This window comes from Gavialis gangeticus, unplaced genomic scaffold, assembly GCF_001723915.1.
Source record: "Gavialis gangeticus isolate Ggan-Ray unplaced genomic scaffold, GavGan_comp1, whole genome shotgun sequence".
NCBI lineage: Eukaryota > Metazoa > Chordata > Crocodylia > Gavialidae > Gavialis > Gavialis gangeticus.
In genome coordinates, this window is record NW_017729019.1 from 6,154,134 (window position 1) to 6,178,611 (window position 24,478).

Sequence of the window (24,478 nt, forward strand, 5' to 3'; positions counted from 1 at the left end):
CACAATGTTTTATTGATATAGTTACAATATCTATCTATCTATCTATATATATAATGATGTTTCATTTTAATTGTGGATTCTGCCATTTTTAAACAGAGAAAACCAGGATCCCAGCTTATCATAGTAACAGTGCTCAGCTGGTAGGAGCTGGCAGTGCTCTGCTGCAAAAAGCAGAGCTAATGTTGATTTGTGCCAGCTGGAGACTCAGCCCAGAATCTAAAACTCAGTAACACTATATTATTTCTCAAAGCATCCACAAAACTTTACTTCCCCCCCTCTCCCCTACAATCCTTCAAGCAAGGTTTGTTACAAGCATCAGATTGTGCCCTCATACAGGGACAGCAGCTGCAAACTGCCAAGACCAAGAAATGACATGTTCATGCAATACAGCCTTTAGCTTAAGCAGGTTAAAGCAGAAATACTGTTTATCCTCTGCCCACACGCATATGCTTCAGCACTCTGACTCCATTCAAACCACCTTTTTCACCTACAGCATCTCATTCCCTTCACAGTCAGTGTCTTCTTTCGCCCCATAGTCCAACTGAGCCAGCTGCAGTAGATTAAGGAGTTGAGTGATTTGTAAAATTAGACCTGGATTCTCCAGCCTCTAAAGCAAACTGAAATGTGCCCAAGTTGAACAGATCTCTGCTGAGGGTCCTAATTTAAAACAATAATGACACCTTTCTGTGATAAAATCTCAGAGGTCTGCAAGAGGAATTTCAGTTTATAAAAAGACCCCACGCACATTAACAAAACTAATGTTTATTGAACAGGAATTTTCTTTTTATTTACACAGTTCAACAGAATGTAAAAGATCATCCCATACAAAGTTGAGGAGCCCTTTGCTGAGGCCCCAGCAGCACACGGAACAAGTTTGCCAAATTTTACAGTTGGGTTTTTGTAACATTTCAGTATCTACACAACACTTTCGACTGACAATTTAAGGCAGAGTCAGGGCACAGTGATTAGTGACATCTAAGTGCAATTTGGTGTTCGGCCTGATACAAAGAGGAATTGGCAGCATAACTCATGTTCACTCCCATTAGGACATTACAAGACTGGAATTACTGCTGAACGTCTAGTTGGGGAAAAAAGGGAGATCGCCTCATGCAAAACTCACGTCTGTAACTTAAAAGAAAAAAAAGGCGGGGGGTAAAAAAGCTAGAAGGCATTGGTAATGACTTCAGTTTAGCAGCTAGTAAAAGAATATACACAAAGTCAGTAACAAGTTATTAAAAAAAAAAAACTTTGGCTAGCAGATCTGGAAGAAAAACAACATAAAAACCCTTACTCTGATAGCAGTAATGCATGGATTCTGGAAATAACACACTTTCCCCCCCTCTAGTGTCGCTAAGAAACCACATGTAGTAGAAAACAAAAGTATGTAGGTATCTTTAAAGGAAAACCTGTTACTGGAAGGGGATGACCAGCAGGTACAGTGTTAGGGGGAAGATTTTCAAAGGCACCAAACTGCTATTAAAAGCCTACAGAAGTCGGGTGGCTGAACTACCCCTAGTGCTTTGGAAAAAATCCATCTTTAATTTCAAATGCAATAAAACACAAACTGTATATGGTTTCAAAACACATTCAGAAATTAAATATACACAAGAGATAGCTAATACACAGTACTGTATAGTGATTTTCACAGCAAATCAGCACAAGCTCAAGGTGTACAGATTCTCCCTTGTCTTTGGTATATATAAAAAAAAATACACTAGTCCCTTCGATGAAAGGGCTTCTAATGCAACTACTGTCTCAATATCTTTTACTCTCAAACTTGTAACAGCTCAGGAGGGTTTTCAACTTAAAAGTTTTAACATAGGCAAAGAAGCTGTTAGGAATTGCAATAAAAAGGCTTAAATAAGAAACTGGTAACAGCTCTTACCTTTCCCATTGTTTATAAGAGTATGAGCAGGCAGCTAGAGAGCAGGAACCCACCATGGATCAGCTGCTTCGCAGTAACTGTCCACATGCATGCTTTACCCCACAGTAAAAGGAGCTAAACCATGAAGCTCCTAGTTCACAGAAGGCAGAGCTACACCAGTTTAGTTTTCACCTACAGGGAGGTAAGAGCATCCACATGGACAGTTACCATGGAGAAGCCGATGTGCAGCAAAGCCTCGCTCCCCTTTGTTAAGTAGCTCATTTGCACATACCACTTAGCCTAAGTAGACATCCAGGGGCATTCGGGGTAGGTTAAATTAATTCAAAATGGCTGTCCAGTGTCAGCTAAGTCAGGATTGGGGGGGGAACACTCGTGGGGGTGGTTGGGGGGGAGCCGTGACCCACGAGGGGTGGGAGTGACAGGCATGACCTGTGGGTGGGGTGGGGTCCACTCCCCCACAAGCAAACCTATATCCCCATGCCTCCTGCCCTACCTCCCACCAGGACTTACCTGATCAGGTCCAGCAGCAGTGAACACTGATAAAAGCAATTTTATCCCAAGCGGCTTGTAGGACGGGGGCTGAGAGGGCTGGCTGTTCAATGAGGGGGGAAGGTGAAAAAAGCAACCCCAGGGCTGGGCTTTCCCGGCCTTGGAGCTACTTAGCAAAAGCATACAGAAAAGTCCCATGCACCAGTTTGACCTAAATCAAGTGAGTTTGATACTGCATAGATCCAAGTTTATCTTAAAACAGGTTCTGCAATTTTTAGACCAATCTGTGTGCATGGAACTTGTGTACAGTTACAGGTTCAGACTGACTGCTGGTCACTGAGACCAGGTCTATAAGTGCAAGGTCAGCACAGGGATCAGCTAAGTTTAAATCAGGTGGCCATTTTGAACCCAACTTAACCTCCCCAAATGTCTGTACTTAGCCTTTAGCTACATATCTTGAAATGAGGATTAAAGGAAAAAGGATTATAATAGGATACAGCAACTTCCACATCTGAGACAAGCATCAATTAGAAAAAAAACCTGTCAAGGGCAGGAAAAGACAGAACTGGCTAAACAGTGTGATCCTACAAACCTTTACTTATGAGAGCCTCAACTGACATGAATATTCCCATTGTCGACAAAATGCCATTGCCCGAGTAAAGACAACGCCTGACTTCAGGATCTGCAGAACCCAACTTTATTTAACCTGCTTATGGCAATGGAGTGAGACAATTCCTACTACACCAAAGTAGGAAAATCAGAGAGTGCAGCATTCGGGAAGGCTTTAACTATTAAGTTTTTAGACAGAGGATGTTAGCAAGATGTCACTCACAGTCTTAACTAGCATTTCCGTCAAGCACAACACCTACATTCAGATCCACCCTCCATTCAACATTTACTCTGTGGCACTTCAATCAGAAAGACTATTCTGGGAATATTCCACAATGCTCTCATAAAAAAAAAAAAAGTTACATCAAAATCCCATTATCTTCCCTTTGCTAGTCTAAAAACCTAGGATACAATACAGCCGATAGCCCTTGAAATACCCTGAGGCATTGCTCAACCTTCTAAACATGGGAGTTATTATATGCTAGCATTCAGCACCAAAAATAGGATGCAACAGGAATTTCAACAGTTTAAGTTAATATGTACTTTAAAAAACTTTATCAATTTAAATGCTTTGACAAATTAAAAACCAGCTCCACACAGCTGTGGACCTATAAATTCATTTTGCATACCATGAGTGCAACAACAGCTACCAAACTGGTGCAAAAAAGAGTGCTCATTGATGCAGAATCCCCCAAATGAGTCTGATCAAGTTAGAGAGCTCCAAGAGGTGTTTAGGCAAGGGAAGGCACTTCGGGGCTCTCACAGAGAGCATCCTGATCATAAAGGAATGTGCTTCCATAAATTACAATAGTAAAAGAGGGGGTTTAGGTTCCATGTACTAGGACATTCTGATGATGTGGGGTAAGAGGTTATCTCCCTGCAAGACTTCAGGAGGAGATGTTTCAGCCATGGTACAGAAAGAAACAATATGCAAATGGAAAGGGGAAGTCACTGGACAAGGATTTTTAAATGAACACTTGGAAGAATTTGACGCTTTCTGCCATAACTCACTGCTGCCTAGACACCACTCTGTTACATCCTGCCAACAGCTTAAAGGCCACAAAAGTTTGCATCATCATCCTTATCTTTGAAGCTGACCAAAACTAGGCAGATATTAGAAGCTGTGAAGAGAGGGCAGCAGCAATAATAGGAAGCCCCAACGTTTGTCCTATTGTACACAGGAATGTATAGCAATGTTCAAAATAAATGGATATGCTTCCTTGCTCCCCATCCCACCTTCTACTCAAGGCCTGCTCCTGTTAGTGCCTATGGTTCACTAATCTCTTCTATTACCCACATTGATTACATGTATGCTTCTTCCTCACAGCAGTTTAAGATTCAGCTGGTTTCCACGGATAGGCTGTACCAAAGACGAGTAGACTGTTTCTCCTGTCACTGCTCAGAAAAAGCAAAGCCTTACACAAATTCATAGTTCTAAAAAAAATTAATGGATTGAGGGTCACTGTCTCTGTCTTAGTACCAAAAGTAAAGTGCACCACAACTTGAGGCAATTGAGAAAGAGCAGAAAAATGCTATTGAAGATGCTTCTGAGTAGCATTATAAAAAACAGAACTACAAACTAAGGTTAAGGCAATACAAGTTTTGTCATTATACTACACGGTGATTTACTGGAGTTGTCTACCTTAAGCTTTAATTATTGCTTTAGTTCCTCTGTACTACAGTTCTTAACCATGAGAGAAACACTGCTGGCAGAATTGGCAAGTTAAGTATGTCACGCAATGTAAGACTGCTAAAACAGTCTGTGTAAATGCCATAAGCTTTGTGGTGTCACAACAGAAAGGCTCGCTCTTGTGCTCTCTCTCTCTCTCTCTCTGATGGATTGAACAATCTGGTAAGGAACCAAACACGAAATCAGAGTCACTCTCTCCTGAAGCAGCAAAATGTTGTTTGCAGCAGAGGTGGTGAGAGCGTTTTGTAGACTTTTCAATGGAGCAGAAAAAGAAATCCATGTTAACAACAACGGTGTGCAATATACTGAGCTGAACATCTTTTCCAAGAGCTCTAGCCCCCAGGTAAGGTTTTCTTTGAAGGGTACAATCTCAGTACAGAGAAGTAAAATCCAAGGCTCAGAAATAGTGCCAGGTCAAGACACACTACTTTCCCGCTTTCATATAGGACGGTATTGCCCCTCGGGCTGTCAGGCCCTCAAAACGCTTGTAGGTGTAATTGATGAAAACCCAGTCTTTATTCTTGTAGTCAGTCTCTGGATGATTACTTGTGGCTACTTAAGAGACAAGGAGATAAAGGATTTAATTTCTTCAGACATTAAATGGTACTTATTCTACAGAATATTAGACACAACTTTCTTTAAAAACCCATCAGATCCCCAAGATGAAAAAAAATGCTGTTGCCCAGTTCTATTCCTTAGCTGCAATCCAAGAGAAGCACTGGAGTTTATGGGGCTTTTAAAAACCACTCACTAAACTGCTCTAAAAGATCTACTAATGGTCATTCAAAAATGTTTTGTCAAGTAGTCTTTGATTAAAGCAGACCCACTCCAATGACAACATTAAATCTGCCACATAGTAAATCTGCATATGCTAAACCTCACCCTCACGTGCCCAGAGGACCACCAGATTCCAACTATACATTTACAAACAGTCATTAGTAACAGCATAGGGACAATCATGGTTTTGGGTGTGTATAATTGTGAAGTGTCTCATATATACATAAAAAAAAGCAGGCAAGGGCATCAGTGTCACCACCACAAGGGACTTTTGGCTGTAACACTGCCACAATACATATTACACACGGAAGATAAGTCTGATAAATACAAGTTTTCCTTTTGTTTGTGGGTTTAAGTCTGAAGTTCTCCTTAACACAACCTGTATCTAGATATTACAGTAAAAAAAGCCTGCTTCCACAAGGCCTTGCTTCATACAGATTCCCATAATCAGAAATAATGAATCCTTCCACCGACTTTTCAAGGTCTCTCTCTGTTACTGGCTACAGTTTACTCGAAGTCCACTGCATGGAGCAACTGGCAGGACTGAGCTCATAAGTTACCATTTAGAATTATCTGCAAGTATTAAAAGCATTCTTACCATGAACTTGCTAGTTTAAGCCATTTTTGCACATCTAACTTCAACAGGAAACACTACATTATTGTATATAATAGGTAACTACAGGTTGCAGTCAGATATTTACCTGTTGGCTTAAGGATATCAGATTCTGGAAATTCATCGAAGTTTGAGGTGTCATCAATGCTTTTAATTTCTATAGGTATTGCAGCAGGCCTCTCTCTGCCAAAAACACCACACTCAGTATTAGATTTTAAGGCAACACACGGCAGGCAATGAATACGCTACATTTTGGGAGGGTCTCAAGAACAAGGAAGTAGAGTGCCCAAATTTCAGGGAATTTCAGATCAAGTTCTGTATTCCACTTCTATCTCCCATGCTTGGTTATTACAAAGACCTGCTTCCCTGTACATCTGAGTTAGAGCTTTTTTTTTTTTAAACCAATAAAGGAACACTGTCAACAAATCTACTGTGATTAGATTACCAGCCAGAAAGTTAAACAAGGACTAAGATTTCTGAAAGGATACTGTCCAGCAATATCTTACCTGATATGTTCCCAATCAACCCCTTCAAAGAAAAGGTTAGTTTTGATTTCCTCAACACCAGGTGCACCAATTCTGTGCTCCCATTCACAGCAAAACCTGTATAAAAAGGAATTGTGAAAATAGTGAAGTGTTCCGTTTAGCAAATGCAAGGCATTTATCTATATTTAAGAAGCTGTAATTAGAGATACTTAATTACAAGAGTTCTCATGTTAAAAGCAAAATACAAAATCTAAGGAACGTAAAAGCAGAGATGGAAGTGTAGGCTATTTAAGTTTTAGTAAAATGTAGGCCAGTAGAGGGCAACAGTACACCAACAAACTGTACAACTATTACTAAGTACTGATCACAGATTAAAAATTATTAGAAACATTAAGCATGTGATTATGACAGAGGCAAACAACTGCATATTCTTTCACAAACAACCTGGCGCACAGTAGAACTTGTGCATAAACCATGCTCTAAATACACTATCAGCTGCACTGGCCTGCTGCGTCCCACAGCCAAGTCTGAAGAAAAGCATTTCCAGAAAGTTTGTAGGAGCAAATGTATATTCCCTAAACTCTGTCCAAATTTTATTGCACACATTTATCTTGATCTAGATCAGGAAGGAATATTTTGGTGTTGGTGAATGGCTCTTGCAGAAAATATGAATGTCAACAAAGAGCAAAAGGGAATTATCATGTCCTTCATAAAGGTAGTGTGTGAAAGCACAGTGGGCAAGTCCCATTTTGAGACATGAGCTTATCTGGATCACCTATAAAACTGTCCCAGAAGAACTTACCACCATTCACAAATGTTTCAAAAACACCTGATGAAAAACCAACATTTCAAATTAAGTAAGAGCCTTGACTGTTTCAGAAACACCCTTTGCCATTACAAAGAGAACGGGGTCTATATACAGGCAGTTAAATTATCCTCATTCTTCATTTCTTAGAATTATAAAATTCAAGTTTCTGCAAAATTCAGAGATGCAGGAACTAGAATTAAGGCATTGGGAGTATGCATCTTGTAGCATTTTGGACATATGAAACATCCTTACTTTACGAAGGAGTTTCAATAATGTAATCCTTTAAGAGATGCAAATTGAAGAAAGCCAGTAACAGTTATGAACTTGAAGAGAAGTTTGGTTGCTGTTTGCCAGTTGTTATAAAACCATAACAAATACATCTCCTTGAATTAAGCAACAGCTTTAAGCACAAACTCTCTATATTAGGCAAGTTATAAGTCTTTCATACATTTAGGTGAGAAAAGGAGTTAGTAATATTTAATAAATAGTATTGGTTAAGCTAGTCATGTGATAACTACTGCCTGGCTGGTACCTTAGAATAAGATCCTTGGCTTTATCAGATATTGGAACTTCTGGAGGAAAGGTGAGAGTCTCTTTCCAGTTCATCACCTTCTTGTAGGTTTCTTGAGGGGTCTCAGAACAGAAAGGAGGATAACCTGGAGAGAGAGAGAGGAATTGCTGTCCTGCAAGGTAAAGAATGGTTTGTGGCTACTGAAATCTATACTCAGGAAGGTGTGCAGGAGGACAGACCCACTGACCGCACTTGGGATATTTATGAGATTAAAATCTGGAATAAAGTGAAGGTGAACAGCAGAAAGTAAAACTGCTTAATGTGAAAGTGTGCACTGAGCCCTAGATCCTCCAATGTATGTGTGCTAAGAAGCCTAGATTCTAAAAGCTCTAAATGTCTAACGTAACAAAATACATAACCAAATCCACGCGGAAAAAGTTATTAGCAGACCAAACATTGCTTCTTACCAATTAACATCTCATACATAATGACTCCAAGCGACCACCAGTCACAAAGCTTGTTGTATCCTGTCTGCATAAATACTTCAGGAGCAATGTAATCTGGAGTACCCACTGTGGAAAAGGCCTGAAAATGAATGGTTTCAGTTACATACTTTTGGAGAGCTCCTTTCTACAACAATGGGTATTTATGCTAAACAAAAAAAGACACAAGGGTCTTTCCAAAATGAATTTCTATACAGGAATCTGCAAAGCAAAGCTGTTTGTGGCCATTTATTTTAGATGTGTGAAGATATTAATGCTTTTATTTTCCTTCAACATTAGAAGTCTCGGAGCCTAACAGCCCTTTTTTCCCCTGGAACGGGACAAATTCTAAGGTGGTCACAGGAAAACCTTGCTCACACCATGGCTTACGTCCATCTCTAACATTTGCATTGCCACTCAACACAAACAGCTGGAAACTCCTCCTCTGGGTTTTTTCTGATAGCTTTGGCTACATATGAACACATGCTCTTTTTCATTAATTCTTCTTGGTAGTCACCACTACATGCAGGAGGATGCAAACAACAGTGCTGGTCCACCCATCCCCCCCATTTCTCAGGAAGCATCAGTCTCAGGTTGGGATAGCAAGTTCCCAAAAGGCAACGTTATGTCGAAAGTGGCCAAGAACTTTGCTATTTTTAGCCATAGTGGCACCATAAAAGCATCAAGCCAGGGGATTCACTAAGTTAAGTGCATTATACACACACACCTTCCAAGTATGGCTTAAAGAGTTTTAAAATGCACTACTGGGTTAATGACAACCATATTTAATATTAAATAGCCAAGTTGTTTCCATTTCAGAGCTCAGAGCTGTGTCTTTCCAGCCAGACGAACTGTACTTACCAACTGACGTCTGTTTCTCTTCCAAGTTTCTGCTTTCCTTTTAGAATTCATGTTCTGGAAAGCTAAAGGAGACCAGGACACATGAATGTCACTACTGCTTAATTTTTTTTCCTCCTCCTCCAATTTCTCCCCAAGTCATATATCCTCAAAGTCCAACAGACACGTAGAGTTACTCCTAGCTCATCAACAGCTTGCAGATCCTATCATTTCGACTCCCAAGTGCCTGACACTGCAGCATTCTAGCTGTTGTGCTTAGAATGCAATTGGCCCTTCCATACAAAACCCAGTTTTCAGAAGCATTAATTCCACAATCAAAATACTCCCTTCAGGGAGTGAAGGCATTTTTAACACAAGGATAAATTCTGAGCTCAGTTATACCCCCATAAATCTGCAATAAATCCCCAGCACCTCAGATTTACAACAACATAAGCTCAAAATCCATCCTTGAGTCTCACTCCTGTAAATTTCCAAAAAGGTACAGTCCTTTCATAGAACCACATAAAAAATTGATGTTTCAAGGTTTTGTAATTGCCACACAGACACAGAGGACAGCCCAAATTGGATACTAAGATCTCAAGTGCTTTGAAAAATGCCTTCTATTAAGTAGTATATATTGGGTATAGCCAAATGTACAGTATTTTACAGTGCAAGTGCTGAGGCTGCAGAGCACGACAGCAGCAAGAGACCCAATACAGGAAAACCCTCTTCCTCAGATATACTTGTTGCAAATAAAATTCAAGTGAGAAGTTAGACTCAGAACCCAAGAGAACAAAGGCTTCACTATCCACAGAAATGAAAGCAGATAAAGTAGCAAGAAAGACATATTACCAGTCTTTCTAGCACACCTCAACCCTGATCTGAAGGCACTACCTGCAGAGGTGAAAGGTGTTCAGCTTCTACAGCTGAGAAGTGAAAAACAGATTATCAAAGAGCCAGTCAATACTGCCTGCATGGGTGAACTTTTTGGAATGGGTGCTCCCTTTCAGTAGGAACTGGATGGCAGCCAAAGTCACACAGCTGTCTTGATCATTTGAATTACAGTGTTTTGATATAGTCAAGACTGACTACTGTTCATAAACATTGAAGTAGGATTCAGGGCCTAAAAATCAGGAGGATCTGTTTAGATTAAAACCCCAGGAATTAACACAGTGAAGGTCCAGTTAAAGCTTCCACACCATGGAGACAGAACAGAAAGCATCAGCCTTCCCTACTTTAAACAACACATGTAACTATGTAGTAACTACAGCCACAACAACGAAGCATTTGCTCAGCTGTCATGCTGCAGCCCTTCTTGAGATGAAAACCTATTTGAAAGGCTGATGTGTAAGAACACATACTCCAAAAGTTAAGCCATCACTCAAATGAGGTATGGCAGGGTTTGCCCTATTACCCCAGCATGCAGGTACATAGGTACGCGGGTAGGTAAAATAAAAGAAAAAAAAGTAAATTTAAATAATGTTTCTTTTTTAAAAATAAACCAACATAAAATTAAAATTTGAAGCTATAATATGCTTATGCCTGAAATACAGTTTATGGTAATCTACTCAAATCATTTACATGAATTATTCAAGCAGTACATGCTCACTGCTGAGGCCTAAAAGAAAGGCAAAAAAAACTCTACTGAGCTGGGGGAAGTCACTGGCTAAACACCTAAAGCCAAAATGATAAAATAGCGTTTGACAGCCGTAACCTCTTCTGCTTTTTTCACTTTGACCTAGTTATTGAACTGAACTAAAAGTGGAGAAACCAACTCAGAGTTGGAAAAAAAGCAGGAAAACCTCATTTTCCTCTTCCAATCTATAAAAGTAAACATAATAGCCTAAGATCTATCAGGTCTAACGTCTTAAAGGAGACGATCACCGAAAACAATTATATTACACACTACCTTTGTTGAACAAAGCAGCTAGTTCTAAATGAAAGCATGGTTTGGTAATCTCTCTCATATAGCTAACATATTTAAACATCCTCAGTAAATTAAAACAACTTTCAAAATGCCGTGTTTCATGATCTTAATCAGAGTCTAATTGCTGTCCGACAGCAGCTTGACACAAGACGTGAGTAAGATATTAATCTAATATACAAAAAGTTAAGACTATGACTAAACATATGTTAAACTATAGAAATGTGTAAATAAGTACATCCTTCTGGTTAGCAGAAAAAAGTACTAAATTTAGCACTGAAGGCATCATTTGCTAGTCAACGTCTTAACGGTTACAAACTAATGAAATGCAACCTTTTTAGGGAATCAGTACAAATGCAGAACAAGATTAAAATCATTCATTCCAATCAAGGTCTTTTCTACTCTTCTTACCCTGGTGATTTAAATCAGGGTGCATTAAATGCAATGAGCCATCATACAGAACAGCAAAGTGTAAGTAATGCAAAATAAAGGTAAATAGCATCTTCTTCCTTCCACTACTGATCACCAAGGTTTGGGAGAACACAGCAGCCAGGTTTGTTTTTGCAGTCTACCCAATTCACTAGTCACCTTCTAATCCACAACAAGGTTCTACACACCTGGAGTATTTTGCAGTAGAAGTCAATCATCATAGGATGAAAGAATATAAAATACTGGTACTCATTTCAGAGAACTTACTGAAGTCACTAGGAAGACTGTGGTTCAGGTTTCTGTAGAACTCTGTTCTGTGAGCCTTCTTTAGCCCAGTGCACAGACCAAAATCTGATAGCTTCACATGACCCTGGAGATGGAGACCCAAAATGTAGAAGCAATTTAAGACACAGATCCAAAGAACAAAGCTGTTTCTTTCCAATTTTTTCAGATGCCAAAATTCTTCTTGGCTCATGCACTATGTCCTGTTCTAGTATAACTGAAGATGTTGAAACAGCTTAATAATAATACATAGCAGACAAGTCAATGCCTGGTCACAGTCCTATTGACCATTTACTCCTGAGTGCGCCAAGGGCACCTTGCATCTTGCACGATCAGACCCATAATACCTTGAAGGAATGCATCGTGCTGTTTAATAAAACAAACGGCAGTCTCCAGAGGAAGTTCTAGTCCCTCCTGTGCCACAAAAATGAAGGGGTTGCGTGTTATGGCACTCCATAATAGATTCAAAAGTCTGCCACGAGTAGAAAGCATTGCAAATATTTTCTAAAATTCTAAATCCTGACTTTGTAGATGTATATGCACTCCCTTATGCCCATGAGGCTACATTCAATACTAAATATTAATTAGTTTTACCTTGTTTTAGAATTAACTAGGCAGTAAATATTTACTGCTGGTAAACTCCTTCCACACAAATTAAACAGTTAGTTTTACTTAGCAATAGGAGGGTGCTGAAATACCCAAACTCCCCAGGTATTACCTGCTGCAAACACCTAGAAGTAACCAAGTAACCTGACCAGCCTGAAGAAAGATGCCCTGGTTCTACCAGAGATAAGATCTAGCAAGACTGAAAAGCTAACGGATCAGTTACAACTCCACATTTAAATGTAATCGCACAACTCAATATTTGGCAAGTAGCAGCCCAGCAGATGTCAGATCATAAAGGAAGCATATTGGACTAAGGAGGGAGAAACGAAACTGAAAGCGTGCTTGAAAACTGTACTCAGAATAACCAAAAATAGTTCAAAATAACTGCCACAGAGAATCACTCAGAATAAGGTACTGAGAACTGGAGGCTGAACCGACGTCTGACATTATCTTTAATGTGCCTGGGGGAAGTAAACATCAATTTTGCGTGAGCTTGAAAAGATTAAGTGGTAGTACCCTATATCACAGCACTGCATACTGAATTTAAGAGGGAGATTAAGATTTACAGTCTCTTTACTGCTACCCAAACATCATCTAGTGGTTAATATTTTGTACCTTACTGTCCAAGAGAAGGTTGTCTGGCTTTATATCCCGATGGATAAAGCCCAGCTGATGGATGGAGTCAATAGCCAGTACAGTCTCCGCTATATAAAACTGAGTCTCTTCTTCTGTTAGGGTATCTTTTTTCATCAGCAGTGTCATCATATCACCTAAAAAAGCCCACCACCAATTAGCATAAAGTAAATATAAACAGACTCAGCTCTAGCTTCCTACTAATTTTGAAGATATATACCATTAAACTAATGCCACTATTTTCCTTTTCATTAAATTTAGGCTGAGTTTACAAAGAAGCAAATGCAATCCAAGTAATACAGATTCAAGGACTCAAGAAATGCATCTGGTAACGCACATGAGTAGTAGCTATCTGCATATTTATATTCAAACGCAGGCATCTCTTTAGTTAAAAGCATTTAGCAATGAGACAATGAATATAAAGCTTAATAGGCTTCAGAGAATTTGGGGCAGAGGCCAAAACTACCTGTATACAAGTACAGTCCAATGCTGACCTGATGTGAGACCTCAGCACAATGCAAATAAATAATTTAAAAGCTAGTTAATACAGGTTCTCTCTTTAACATAACATAGTTATCACCCAGTGTTTCTTCCACATGACAGTCAAAAAAAATACAGTGACCACAGGCCATCAACTGGCCTCAACAGAAAATAAGAGTTAGAAATTGTTTTAGTGACATAAACCTAGGGACAGAAATTACACAAACGGGTATAAGTGGCTGGAAACCAGTTCATATCTGTAACACAACAGAAGGTCAGTGCACATAAACCACTTTCAAAATGGCTGAAACTGGTTTAAGATAAATCTGGATGGATGTAGATGGACTTAACTGATTTAGGTTAAATCAGTTTACCAAATTTCTGTCCCAGATCCCCTCCAGATTCAAGGTAACTCTCAGCCCCCCAGCACCCCAGGATGCTTTGCACCTCCCCAAACACGCCCCCACCCCCTTTGCAGGGTGGGCAGGCTAGCCTGGCCCAAGCTGTCTGTTCCAGGGAGCAGGGAGGCATGCTCTAGAGCTCCCTGGCCTGGGTCACTGCAGGCATCTGGCTGCATTTCCAGAATCAAAAGTGAATGTCTGTTCAGTTGCTTATCAGTTCAGTCTACCCAGCTGAGACTAACCTGAGAAGATTGAATCGATTCAGCCTTAGCCTTTTCGACCCTCTGTACTTAGCAAAAAGTTGTAAGCAGCAATTTTTTAATGTATGAAGACATCCAATTAAAAAGAAATGAATGCAACAGGTGCCAAATAGTTTGCAGTAATAGCTGAGAGACCATCTGCTAAATACTACATTTGGAGAATTAATCAGTTATGGAAATTTAAGAGGTATGTCAAAACAAGTTCACATCTGGAGTACTGCGTTCAGTTTTGGGCCCCCCCCACTACAAAAAGGACGTGGACACATTGGAGAGTCCAGCAGAGGACAACAAAAATGGTTTGGAGGCTGGGGAATAGGACTTATGAAGATAGACTAAGGGAACTGGGCTTTATTTAGTCTAGAGAAGAGGAGACTGAGAAGAGACTTAGTAGCAGTCTTCAACTACCTAAAGGAGGGTTCGAAAGAAGATAGAGCTAGGCTATTTTCACTGGTGGCAGATGACAGAACAAGCAACCATTCCCTTGCAGCAAGGGAAGTTTAAGTTACATATTAGGAAGAATATCATTTATCCATCAGCTGGGTAGTAAAGCACTGGGACAGGCTACCCAGAGAGGTGGTGGAAGCTCCGTTCTGGGGGGGTTTCAAAACGCAGCTAGACAAATATTTTGGCTGGGATGATCTAGTTGGGGCTGGTCCTGCTTTGAGTAGGGGGCTGGACTAGATGTGACCTCTGAGGTCCCTTTCAACCCAAACTTTTTATAATTCTATGATATTTGGATTCATTTAGTTTAGTTTTCATCAACATCAGATACCATATCAGATGAAATAACAGTAACAGATATAGGAAACCTTGCAACAGTCAGCTAATGCTTTGCCAGAAGAAAAAGAATTACTAGAGAGATTGCACACTGTGGCCACATCTACACAAGCAGCAGACTGCACAGTTGTTACCGTGCCGTCACTTAGTACTTGCATAAGCAACTGACTAAATGACTTCGCAGTACCATCCCCTCATGGCTTTTTTCAGACACTACTGCACAGTAGCTCATTACTACTACTACAGCCAACACTATTACACAGTAGCTTGTTGCTACTGCACAACAGCATCTCGTGTAGACGCACCCAGTCACATTGTACAGTTTTTGCAACTGCAATTTAGTAAGCTTCTTCCATATTTCATTTTGTTCCCATCAAACTAGAAAATTGTATTACAGCTGTCCTAGACACACACCACTCAATTAGCATAAAGTTCAGTTGTGTACAGAGAAACGCCCCTCAAACCAAAGTGGACAGCCACTTACAATTGCATATGTAGTACATCAAGGGCTCGGTGAACAATTGTTCACCAGGGCACCCTTGGGAAAAACCAGGAGTAATGGCCACAAACTCCTAGAAGACCGTTTCAGGCTCAACATTAGGAAAAACTCTCTCACAGTTAGGGTGTCCAGACTGTGGAATAAGCTCCCTCTAGAGGTGGTGCAATCGGCTACCCTAGAAATCTTCAAGAGGAGACTGGGCAGTCACCTGGCCCCAGTTGTCTTTCCCGCCTAGTGCAGGGGGCTGGACCTGATGATCTTCTGAGGTCACTTCCAGCCTCGCAATCTATGAATCTGAATCTTAGATAAACATTTGTGGTTACAGGATTCTTATCTAGAACAAACTGTGTTATGGCACAATGTCAAGTAAGAAAGCTTTCTTTTTTAGTAATCACGTAATACACCATTACAATGAAAACCTGCAAGACTCGAACATTCACATACTCTGTACACCATAGTAATTTTGACTTTTTAAAAAGTCAACCTATTCTCAGTTCCCAGAAGAAGATCCCCTAATGGTTATTGCTGCTGCCAGCCTACTAAAAACAAAAGGTTAGAAAACAGAAGGTGCATTATGATTCTAATAGTTGTTAGATGTAAAAGTCTAAGAATTAGCAGATGTTTGACCCAGTTCTCAAACATCTGCAGCTAGCACAATTGTGAAAGAGGGCACACAGAGAATGGACCCATAACCATGGGCCGGGTCCTTCAAGGTACCAAGCGATCAATTCCCCAAAGCCAGGAGGCCTTAAGAATGGCTCAGTTCCTTACACAATATACCCCAAGATAGGCGGCAGTTATATGTACAAATATGAGTAACAAAGACAGACAAGGCTGGTTATTGAGGAAGAAGAGACAAAGAACAGGAGTCAAAGTGACCTTTTGTTCTCAACTAATTACCTCCAGGCAGAAACTCCATGATAAGGTAGAGGTTCAGCTTATCTTGAAAACTATAGAACATTTTCACAACCCACAAACTGTCTGCTTCCACTAGAATATCCCGTTCTGCACGGATATGGCCCACCTGGAAATGCATGAATTCAATTAGTTATAAGCCTTACATTTTATTCAATGAATTTTTTTCTCTCCACACAAAAGTAAATTATTGCCAAAGAGAAAACGCAAAATACCAACCCCCACCCCACCCCCCAAAAAAATTGTCAAATTTCCAACAGCAGAAATTGAAACATCATTGCATGTCAATATTTTTAGGTAGAAAATACTGCATCAAGCTTAAAACAGAGCCAGAATCCTTGAATACAGGCCACTGCCATTCATCCACTTCCTTTTTTCAGGTACTTACTGAATTCCTTAGACCAGCGGTTCCCAACCTTTTTTATGTTGCGGACGGGCAAACTGTCAACTGGAAGTGATCAGCATACTGTGGGCAGGCAGCCAACCCTTTTATATACTCAGTATAAAAAAAAAGGGGGGGGCTGGCTGCCAGTCCACAGTATGGCGGTCACTTCCGGACTTCCAGTCTGGCAGTCAACCCGACTGGCCTGGGGGTTGGGAACCCCTACCTTAGACCCCTGGCTGACTCCTCAGCACACAGATTTGCAAACTATTTCTATTCTAAGACTTCCACTGCAAGAAATCTACAGGAGGATTTTCCTTTAAAAATTATAGAAAGTTTTTCAGGTGCAAAATACCCATTAGCCTCAATGATGCTCCAATGACACTGGAATACTGAAGAGTTCTCTTTGCGGATTGTTTTAGATATGCAAATGTTTCTGGAATTAAATAAGACCCTGACTTAATAGGAAAAAACACTGCTGTTATCATAAATTCTTGTGCTGTTTGTATTGCACGAGTGTCTTCACAAGGAGTTATATCAGTAAGACTTAAAGAAGTAAAATTACATTAGAAGAGCTGTGCCAGAAAGCTTCCCTGTGCAGATAAGCCATAGAGTGATTTAGGTTAGAATGGTTCTATAGATAGTACTTACATAAGACAATAGCTATGACTCCTTTAACTAGAAAAAAAGGGGGAAAAACCCAGGTTTAGCACTCATCCGAGCTAAGTAACTTTGTTTTGAGCTCTAAAACATGAGTCCAGCTAAAATGATTCCTAACAGTTTAGGAAGCCAGCATGACCACAACCAACCCAGGCTGAAAGGATCTTTAACTAGAATTGTATTTAAAAAAAAAAATGAAGTTTAAACATTTTGTCTTTAAACAAAATCTTGGAACAACTTCATATTGAAGTCTAGTCACTTTAACACGGAATAAAGTTTCTCCAGATTCCCGGACAATTTTCATCCTAACCTTTTCTCATTTTAAAAAATGAAACAAGCTTTCTGATCTGGGTATGAAAGAAACAGGAAAAAAAAATACTACATGCGGGAGGGGAAAGAAGACTAGTCTCACTGAAAGCATAGAAGTAAACAAGAGTAAGATTCCCCTCCCCACCCTTTTAATCTCTTTCAGTTACGGTAATTTCCTGTGTTAATTGTAACTCATAGTTAAAACCGAGGGAAAAGTAACTTTCTAACCTGAGTGTATCCTTTTAATGTCTGGTCTACAATTGCTTTTAGAAAAGGTATAGCAGAAAAGCACAGACTCTTCACCTCTTAACACTGAACTACCCTGAACAGCTTGTTTATACTTGCTACTTATGTGACTAGTTCCACCAACTCCAATGGAACTACCCACATGAGTAACTGAGCAAGAAGGTCAACACATGACCACTGGCCTTATTGGCAATTTATGATAATGTTCCCAGCACTGAACCCACAAGGAGAATTTGCTATTGGTGCTGAACAAGGACTGACTTCTGGCTTAATCTGAAGATTTTATCGATGTGCTCACACACTTGATGGTAAACAGAGATATATAGTATCACAGGATGTAGTAAAAAGGAACATAATCTGTTATAATCAGGAAGTAAGCTCTTGATCATGAAAGCTTACAGTTAGTCTATCACCTGCGTTTCTACTCTGCCTTCTGCTACCTCACTATACTAAGTTACAGTTACTCCTATGTCCCCTTCAAAGTGGGGAAACCGATACTTTAAAGCCCAGTTTCCAGTCTTATTCCACATAAGAATGAAGTGCTTCTTGGGAAAAGCTAATACAATTGTAGCATCCATTAAATGACAGCTTAAGTTGTTCTAAGCATATAAACAAATCTAAACTAAGTACATGTATATTTTAATAAATACAGATATTAGTACATATATATAATCAATCACCAACATTATAATTACTTACTTCCCCCACCTCCCCATAAACATTATCAGAATTTTTTAAAGATGAAAATGAGGTGGGGGGAGACTTGGTCAAGCCGTAAAGTTTAAATCATAAGGCTAAAGTGTTCAAAGGCAGCCTAGGGAAAACTGAGCATTCAAATCTCCAACGCAACCTGAAAAGTCTGTGAGGGTGGCAGTGTTGGGAGAAGAAAATGAACACTATTTTTAGCTTGCAAAACTATATTGCAATTATCCTTTAAGTTTAGGCCAACTATTGGCACGCAGTAATTAAAATTTACAAATGGAACAGAAAAAGATTTGAAGGAGGAAAATGCAACACTACTTAATAATATCATTCACCTGCTCTTTCTCAAGCATGTCCGCCTTGCGTAGTATTTTCATTGCATACACGTGCCCTGTGTCTTTCTTCTGGACAAGCCGTACCTATAGGTCGTTAAAAAAAAAAAAAAGACACAAATATATCCTTCCTATGGAAACTTCCTCCTGCCCCCTCCCCAGTGTTGTTTTCAGAGCATTCCAAGTACTAAATGCTCAACAGAGACAAAATTCTTTGGGCAAATCCAATATCTTGTATTAGACCAACTCAAATAGTTGAAAAAATCCTTCTTTGCAAGCTTTCAGGTACAAATACCTTTCAAAGAGTATTTGTACCCAAACGGTTGCATAGAAGGATTTTTCCAACTATCTGAGTTGGTCTAATACAAGATATCGGATTTACCCAAAGAATCTTGTCTGCCTGTATCCTTAGATAAACACGGCTATGACCTATACCCGTAAAACAAACGGTTCAGTTTTGTTTTGAGAAGTAGCATCAGATGCAGAAAAGAGCATCTGATGGCTCATGATACAGTAATGAAATACAGATCACACTATTTCTAGGACAACAGATCATTGTAATAAGGCTGATTTCTTCTGATGGCATTTGGCAGCCTTTATGAAATGAATTGGATGGTCTAAATGCTGTTTAGCAGGCAATTTTCTCCAGCATTTAAATGCAGTATAACTAGCCCCTCAGCTATCATTGCACCCTCCACACTAGCCCTACAAATCTAGGATTAAGGTATTTCAGCAATACCACATAAAGAACCTGGCAGGCTGCTATTATACCTCTGCTGTAGATAGAACTTTAACATACAGGTTTGTCAACCATTACTAGAATTATATGCCTTTAAGATATACATAATAAGTACCAACTTAAAAATGGCATAAAAGCAGACTCAATGTATGTCAAATTCTAAACCGTCAGCAGCTATTTTCATGTCATTTGCCTTCAAACTGTGTATACTGATTTAAGGCCTTTCAATGCATTCTAGTCCTTATTATGCTAGTACTTTTATACAGCAGTCATGTTTTTCCTGTTTTTACCTCTCCAAATGCTCCTCTGCCTATTACTTTTAAAGACTCAAAATCTTCCAAGCCGAGCCTTGTTCTCTTTAGGCGAAGGAACTCAGTTTCCTTTTGGGCATGTGCTGATCTCCTAAGTCTCTTCTAGATTTTGTTTACAAAGAGAGAGAGAATGACAGTCATATGGTTAGTCTAAGTTTCTTCCGTGAACACCCCCACCGATCTTCATAAACAAATTAAAACTACGAGAACTAATGATTATAGATCAGAAAGCTTGTTTTCTTGAAGTCATTACCTCTTCATCCTTTAAACCTTCTTCGTCCATCAATTGTTCTAGTTTCTTTTGTCTGAAACAGGAAACACAATTATAAGGAATGTTCAGTTCTTCAAAAATACTAAAAAAAAAAAAAGCACATATACTTTTAACATGGGAGTGTTATCTTGAACAAAGAGCTAAGAGTTTGGAAGTCTGGATCCTCATGTTGTTCCTAACTTGCCCAGCATCACACCAATCATGAAATTCCAACCTCTCTGCTTCAGTTTACCCATTCATACATAAAAGGGTGTATTTATATAGATTACAGATGTGTAGACAACTGATGTCTATTGCACATTCACAGACTCACAGAAGTTTAGGGCTGGAAGGGACCTTGCGAGATCATCGGGTCCAGCCCCCCCTGCTCTGGGCAGGAAAGACGCCTGGAGTCAAATAACCCCAGCAAGGTGTGCGTCCAGTCTCCAAAAAATGTCCTTTGAAATAAGGCAATATTAAAGTGAAAAAAATAGATTTAGAGATGCTGATCTTTTCAGAGTTAAGCCAATAGCAAAATTACTATCAGAAGTCCAATTTCACCATATTCCCTCTGATTTTGCTAAACTAAACCACCTATCTGAAATTTCACATACCTTTAATAAATTAAGGTGATCTATGGTTATCCTTAACCAAGATTCCAGAGGTATGAGCTCAATTTCTAGCTCTGCCAATGATTTCTTGCATCACATGAGGAACACACTTAGGCCCAGATTTGATTTATTATTGACAAAGAAGTTACCTTCCTCAAGTACACAAAGTTACTTAGAGACCATCCCTCACCGATTTAAAAAGGAGTTCAGAACCTAAACACCTTCATGGATCTGGGTCTTGCCTTCTCCGTGCTGCAGTTTGCTATCAGTAAAATGCATAAAACAAATTCCCTACCAGAAAGGATAAATTCATTCATTTTTGCAAGATGTTGAGATACTAGGGAGGTGGAATGCATCCTGCCTGAATAGGTGTTAGTGATTCTCCCCACCTTACAGTATTCATATGCATTTACAACTTGAATTCCACCTGAGTTCTGGGGGCAAAGCAGGCTGTAGCCTACTTTTGTTCAGATTTAGACATTACAGGTGCCAAGAAGAGTTCCCAGAACAATGCACATTGCAAATTTCTTTATGAATTTTTCAGTGTGTATGCTGTTTGATTCAATAAAGAACTTCTGTCATTTTTTGCAAGTCATTCTTTGCAAGATCCTCTTCCTGTTTCCAGTACTACTAAGAAACTGCCAAGTTATGATAACATTTTAGGCCAACATTTCTATATCACCCCTACTGAAACTGCTTTCCCATTATTTGCCTACCATCCTTCACACACAGGCAGTTCACATGAAGTAACTCATAGATCAAACAGTGTTGAAGCAGTTCTACTTTATACCCAAAGGTGAGTTTTTCCTTCCATCTCATTCTGATAGGACATGGAATTCAGATTTAAGTGTGCAATCATAAAGTAATCACGTTCACAATGCAAATCTAATGAATGTGTATGCACACAAATCTTCATCTTACAGAGAGAGAAGGCGGCTTTATAGCAAGGCTTTGGAAGTAGGGTAGATAACACAAAGCAGAAGCAATCACACATGAAATGTGAGCAAAGCCACTGAAACTCCCCATTTAGACTGAATCAAAAAATTATTCATTACTGGCACTAAAAAGCTCATAGATAACCCAGCCTTTATTACCTCAATATTTCCGGGGGGGAGGGTGTTCAGTACCTGTTTTACTTTTGTCAGTGAGCATTTCATAATGATTAAGTTAGCTTTTTCTGTCATTAAATTACAAGTGAGGGAATCCTCAGCCTTTCTGAAAGTTATAGTTAGAGGACCCCTTTTTGTCAAAAGGCTGCATTTCACACGGTCCACTGCAACCAATGATAGCTGAGGGTACTCAGCATCTTGGAGGATCAGGATTTCTGATGATTATTAACAAATTTGTTCATCACTCATTACTTAACAGCTCTTTTTAGACTCCTTTTGCATACACATTTAAAATGCTACAAAACAAGCTAAACCTTTTCTGTGGCTTCTGATCACCTCTGAAGAGATTAATACCCTTTGAGTACCAGTATTTAAGTCACGTTTTATGACATAAAATGAAACTTGGTCACTATGATCTCTTAAAGCTACAAAGGTTTTACAACGGGAATTAAAAAAAAAAAAAATCAAGATCAAAAGTAGATGGTGTATTTTTAGGGGCTGAAGTTGTTCTTCACTACTTACATGAATTTTTTAATATCATTTAGTTTTAAAAAGATGCCTTACCCCCATTTTTCCTCAATTTAGCCTCAACCATATGGCTTTTTTTAAAAACCTGGTCTAACAAACTGCTGGATTTAAGACAAAATATGCAGAATTGAAAGGATACTCTGTTTTAATTTATAATGTTCTCCAGCTAAACATTTTTGCACCGTTTAATTTTGAGCCCTTTCAGCAAGTACATTGCTCATCAGAGCCCCTAAAATATCACCATGGTTATGATAATGCTAAAGTAAGTTGTATTTAGGCCACAATGTAGGAGAATAAATGTTGGAAGCTCCCATTAAACAATTCCACTAATAATATCCTCTCCCTTCTATAGAAACACACTTATCTCCTCCACCCTAAAACAGATTTTACCTCATTTCCCGTTCTTCGTGCTGTGCAATGAGATTGCTATAGAAGTTTTCTAATGTCACTTTTGTCATCGTAACTCGTTCCTTGGTGTGGTTACTCATGGATGAGCAAGGTGTTGGACCCGTCATTGCCATTGCTACTATGAGAAAAAGAGTGAGAGGCAAAATATGCTTTAAATTGAATGTGCATTTGTAAAGATGTTTCACTACATTAGAAGCTGGAACTAAGAATTGAGATTGAGTGGAGATATTAATATGATGTAAAGCATTAACAGAATAATTAAAGGAGCTAGACAAGTTATCTGTCACCAGGAAACATCAGCAAGAGAGACAGAGCAGGGAAAAACAGTACAAAATTAAAAGGTACATGTCAAACTTCCTGTTTTTGAACAATGAACTGAAACAAGAGGGAAGGAAACTTGACAAACATTATGCCTGAAAACCACATTTTGAGGCAGTATTGCAGATGTTTTGTACTACTCCCAAAACATCTCACTGCCTTTTATAAATGCTAAGAATGATAGAATCTGCCAAGACACTTAATCCAAGAGCCCTCCTTCCTTTGACCTGTACAGAAAGAGGATAAGAGGATACCTTGAGATTTGTTACATGCTGCTCTTCCCTACTGTGAAATGTAGTAGGAGCCAAGATGTTAACAAACGAGCCTGTAGAATATCTGAAGGAAAGCAACTTTCCTTAGCTGTGTTTATAATCTTCCATTTTAATGGAAATTTGCCCAAGACAGCCTGCCAAAATCCATATGGATTAGTTTTAAAATACATCTGAACTTAAAACAAGGACACCAGAAAGTTTAATTTCCCTAAACCATGGTTGAATGCTCTCTGAAAATTAAGAAATACATGAAGGCGAGGCAATTCCATATTCTGGCTCAAATTCAGGACAGACCTACATCACCTCAATTTGCCTGTTGTAAGGTGCTTCGTAAAATGCAAAGCATACAACATGCAAAACTGTATTTATATTAAGGGTTTCTGGTGATAATAAAACTCACAAGAACAACATTCAAGCGGCTGGTATGTATCACTCAGAATCAGAGAAGAACTGAGAGATACAGTTCAGATATACTTGCCCATTTATATCACTTGGTACGGACAAGATTGTAGTACATCATTATTTGCTACCTTCCCAAGAGCCTTTTTGAATAGGGTACCTCTGGTACAAAGAGCCATTTAACATCTAACACATTTCTGTGCATCTTTTTTCCTCGAAGAGAGGAGGCCACCTGAACACTGTTGAGAAGCGTTAGCTTTATTTGCGAAGCTAAGCATTTTACTTAAGAAAACAACACCTCCAAGTGACACTGCATGAGTTAGTCATAGCAGATTCTCCCCTTACAGGACAATACAAGAGCCGACAGATCAGGTATCCGTGTGCTGTAAGCACATTTAAATCCTGCTCATTAGTTATGCAGCTAGTTCCCATTTCCCAGAGAAGAGGGTACAAAAACCACCCAGGGAAAAGCAGGTGCCAGGTGGCATGAAGGGGGGGGGGGGGGGGGGG

General features: G+C 39.4%; 1 protein-coding gene across 1 annotated transcript; it reads right to left on the bottom strand.

Moving 5' to 3' along the window:
• Nucleotides 1-742: 742 nt before the first annotated feature.
• On the bottom strand, nucleotides 743-23,189 carry STK38 (serine/threonine kinase 38). Its single transcript, XM_019513907.1, has 13 exons — nucleotides 22,962-23,189; nucleotides 20,327-20,378; nucleotides 20,053-20,175; nucleotides 19,027-19,110; nucleotides 16,378-16,501; nucleotides 13,043-13,197; nucleotides 11,807-11,909; nucleotides 9,211-9,272; nucleotides 8,335-8,452; nucleotides 7,889-8,012; nucleotides 6,570-6,665; nucleotides 6,152-6,246; nucleotides 743-5,228 (listed from the first exon to the last, which is right to left on the bottom strand). Exons 1-13 carry the CDS (start codon nucleotides 23,090-23,092, stop codon nucleotides 5,098-5,100), a joined length of 1,398 nt encoding a protein of 465 aa, XP_019369452.1. The 5' UTR covers nucleotides 23,093-23,189; the 3' UTR covers nucleotides 743-5,097.
• Between the last annotated feature and the right edge of the window lie 1,289 nt (nucleotides 23,190-24,478).

What these genes read in the sequence shown, in the direction of transcription:
- STK38 (XM_019513907.1), bottom strand. Translation starts at nt 23,092, where the DNA reads ATGGCAATGACGGGTCCAACACCTTGCTCATCCATGAGTAACCACACC. An exon ending in TATGTATGAGATGTTAATTG is followed by an intron (nt 8,013 to 8,334) that starts GTAAGAAGCAAT and finishes CTCTCTCTCCAG; the next exon opens with GTTATCCTCCTTTCTGTTCT. An exon ending in GCCAAGGATCTTATTCTAAG is followed by an intron (nt 6,666 to 7,888) that starts GTACCAGCCAGG and finishes CTTTTTATACAG; the next exon opens with GTTTTGCTGTGAATGGGAGC.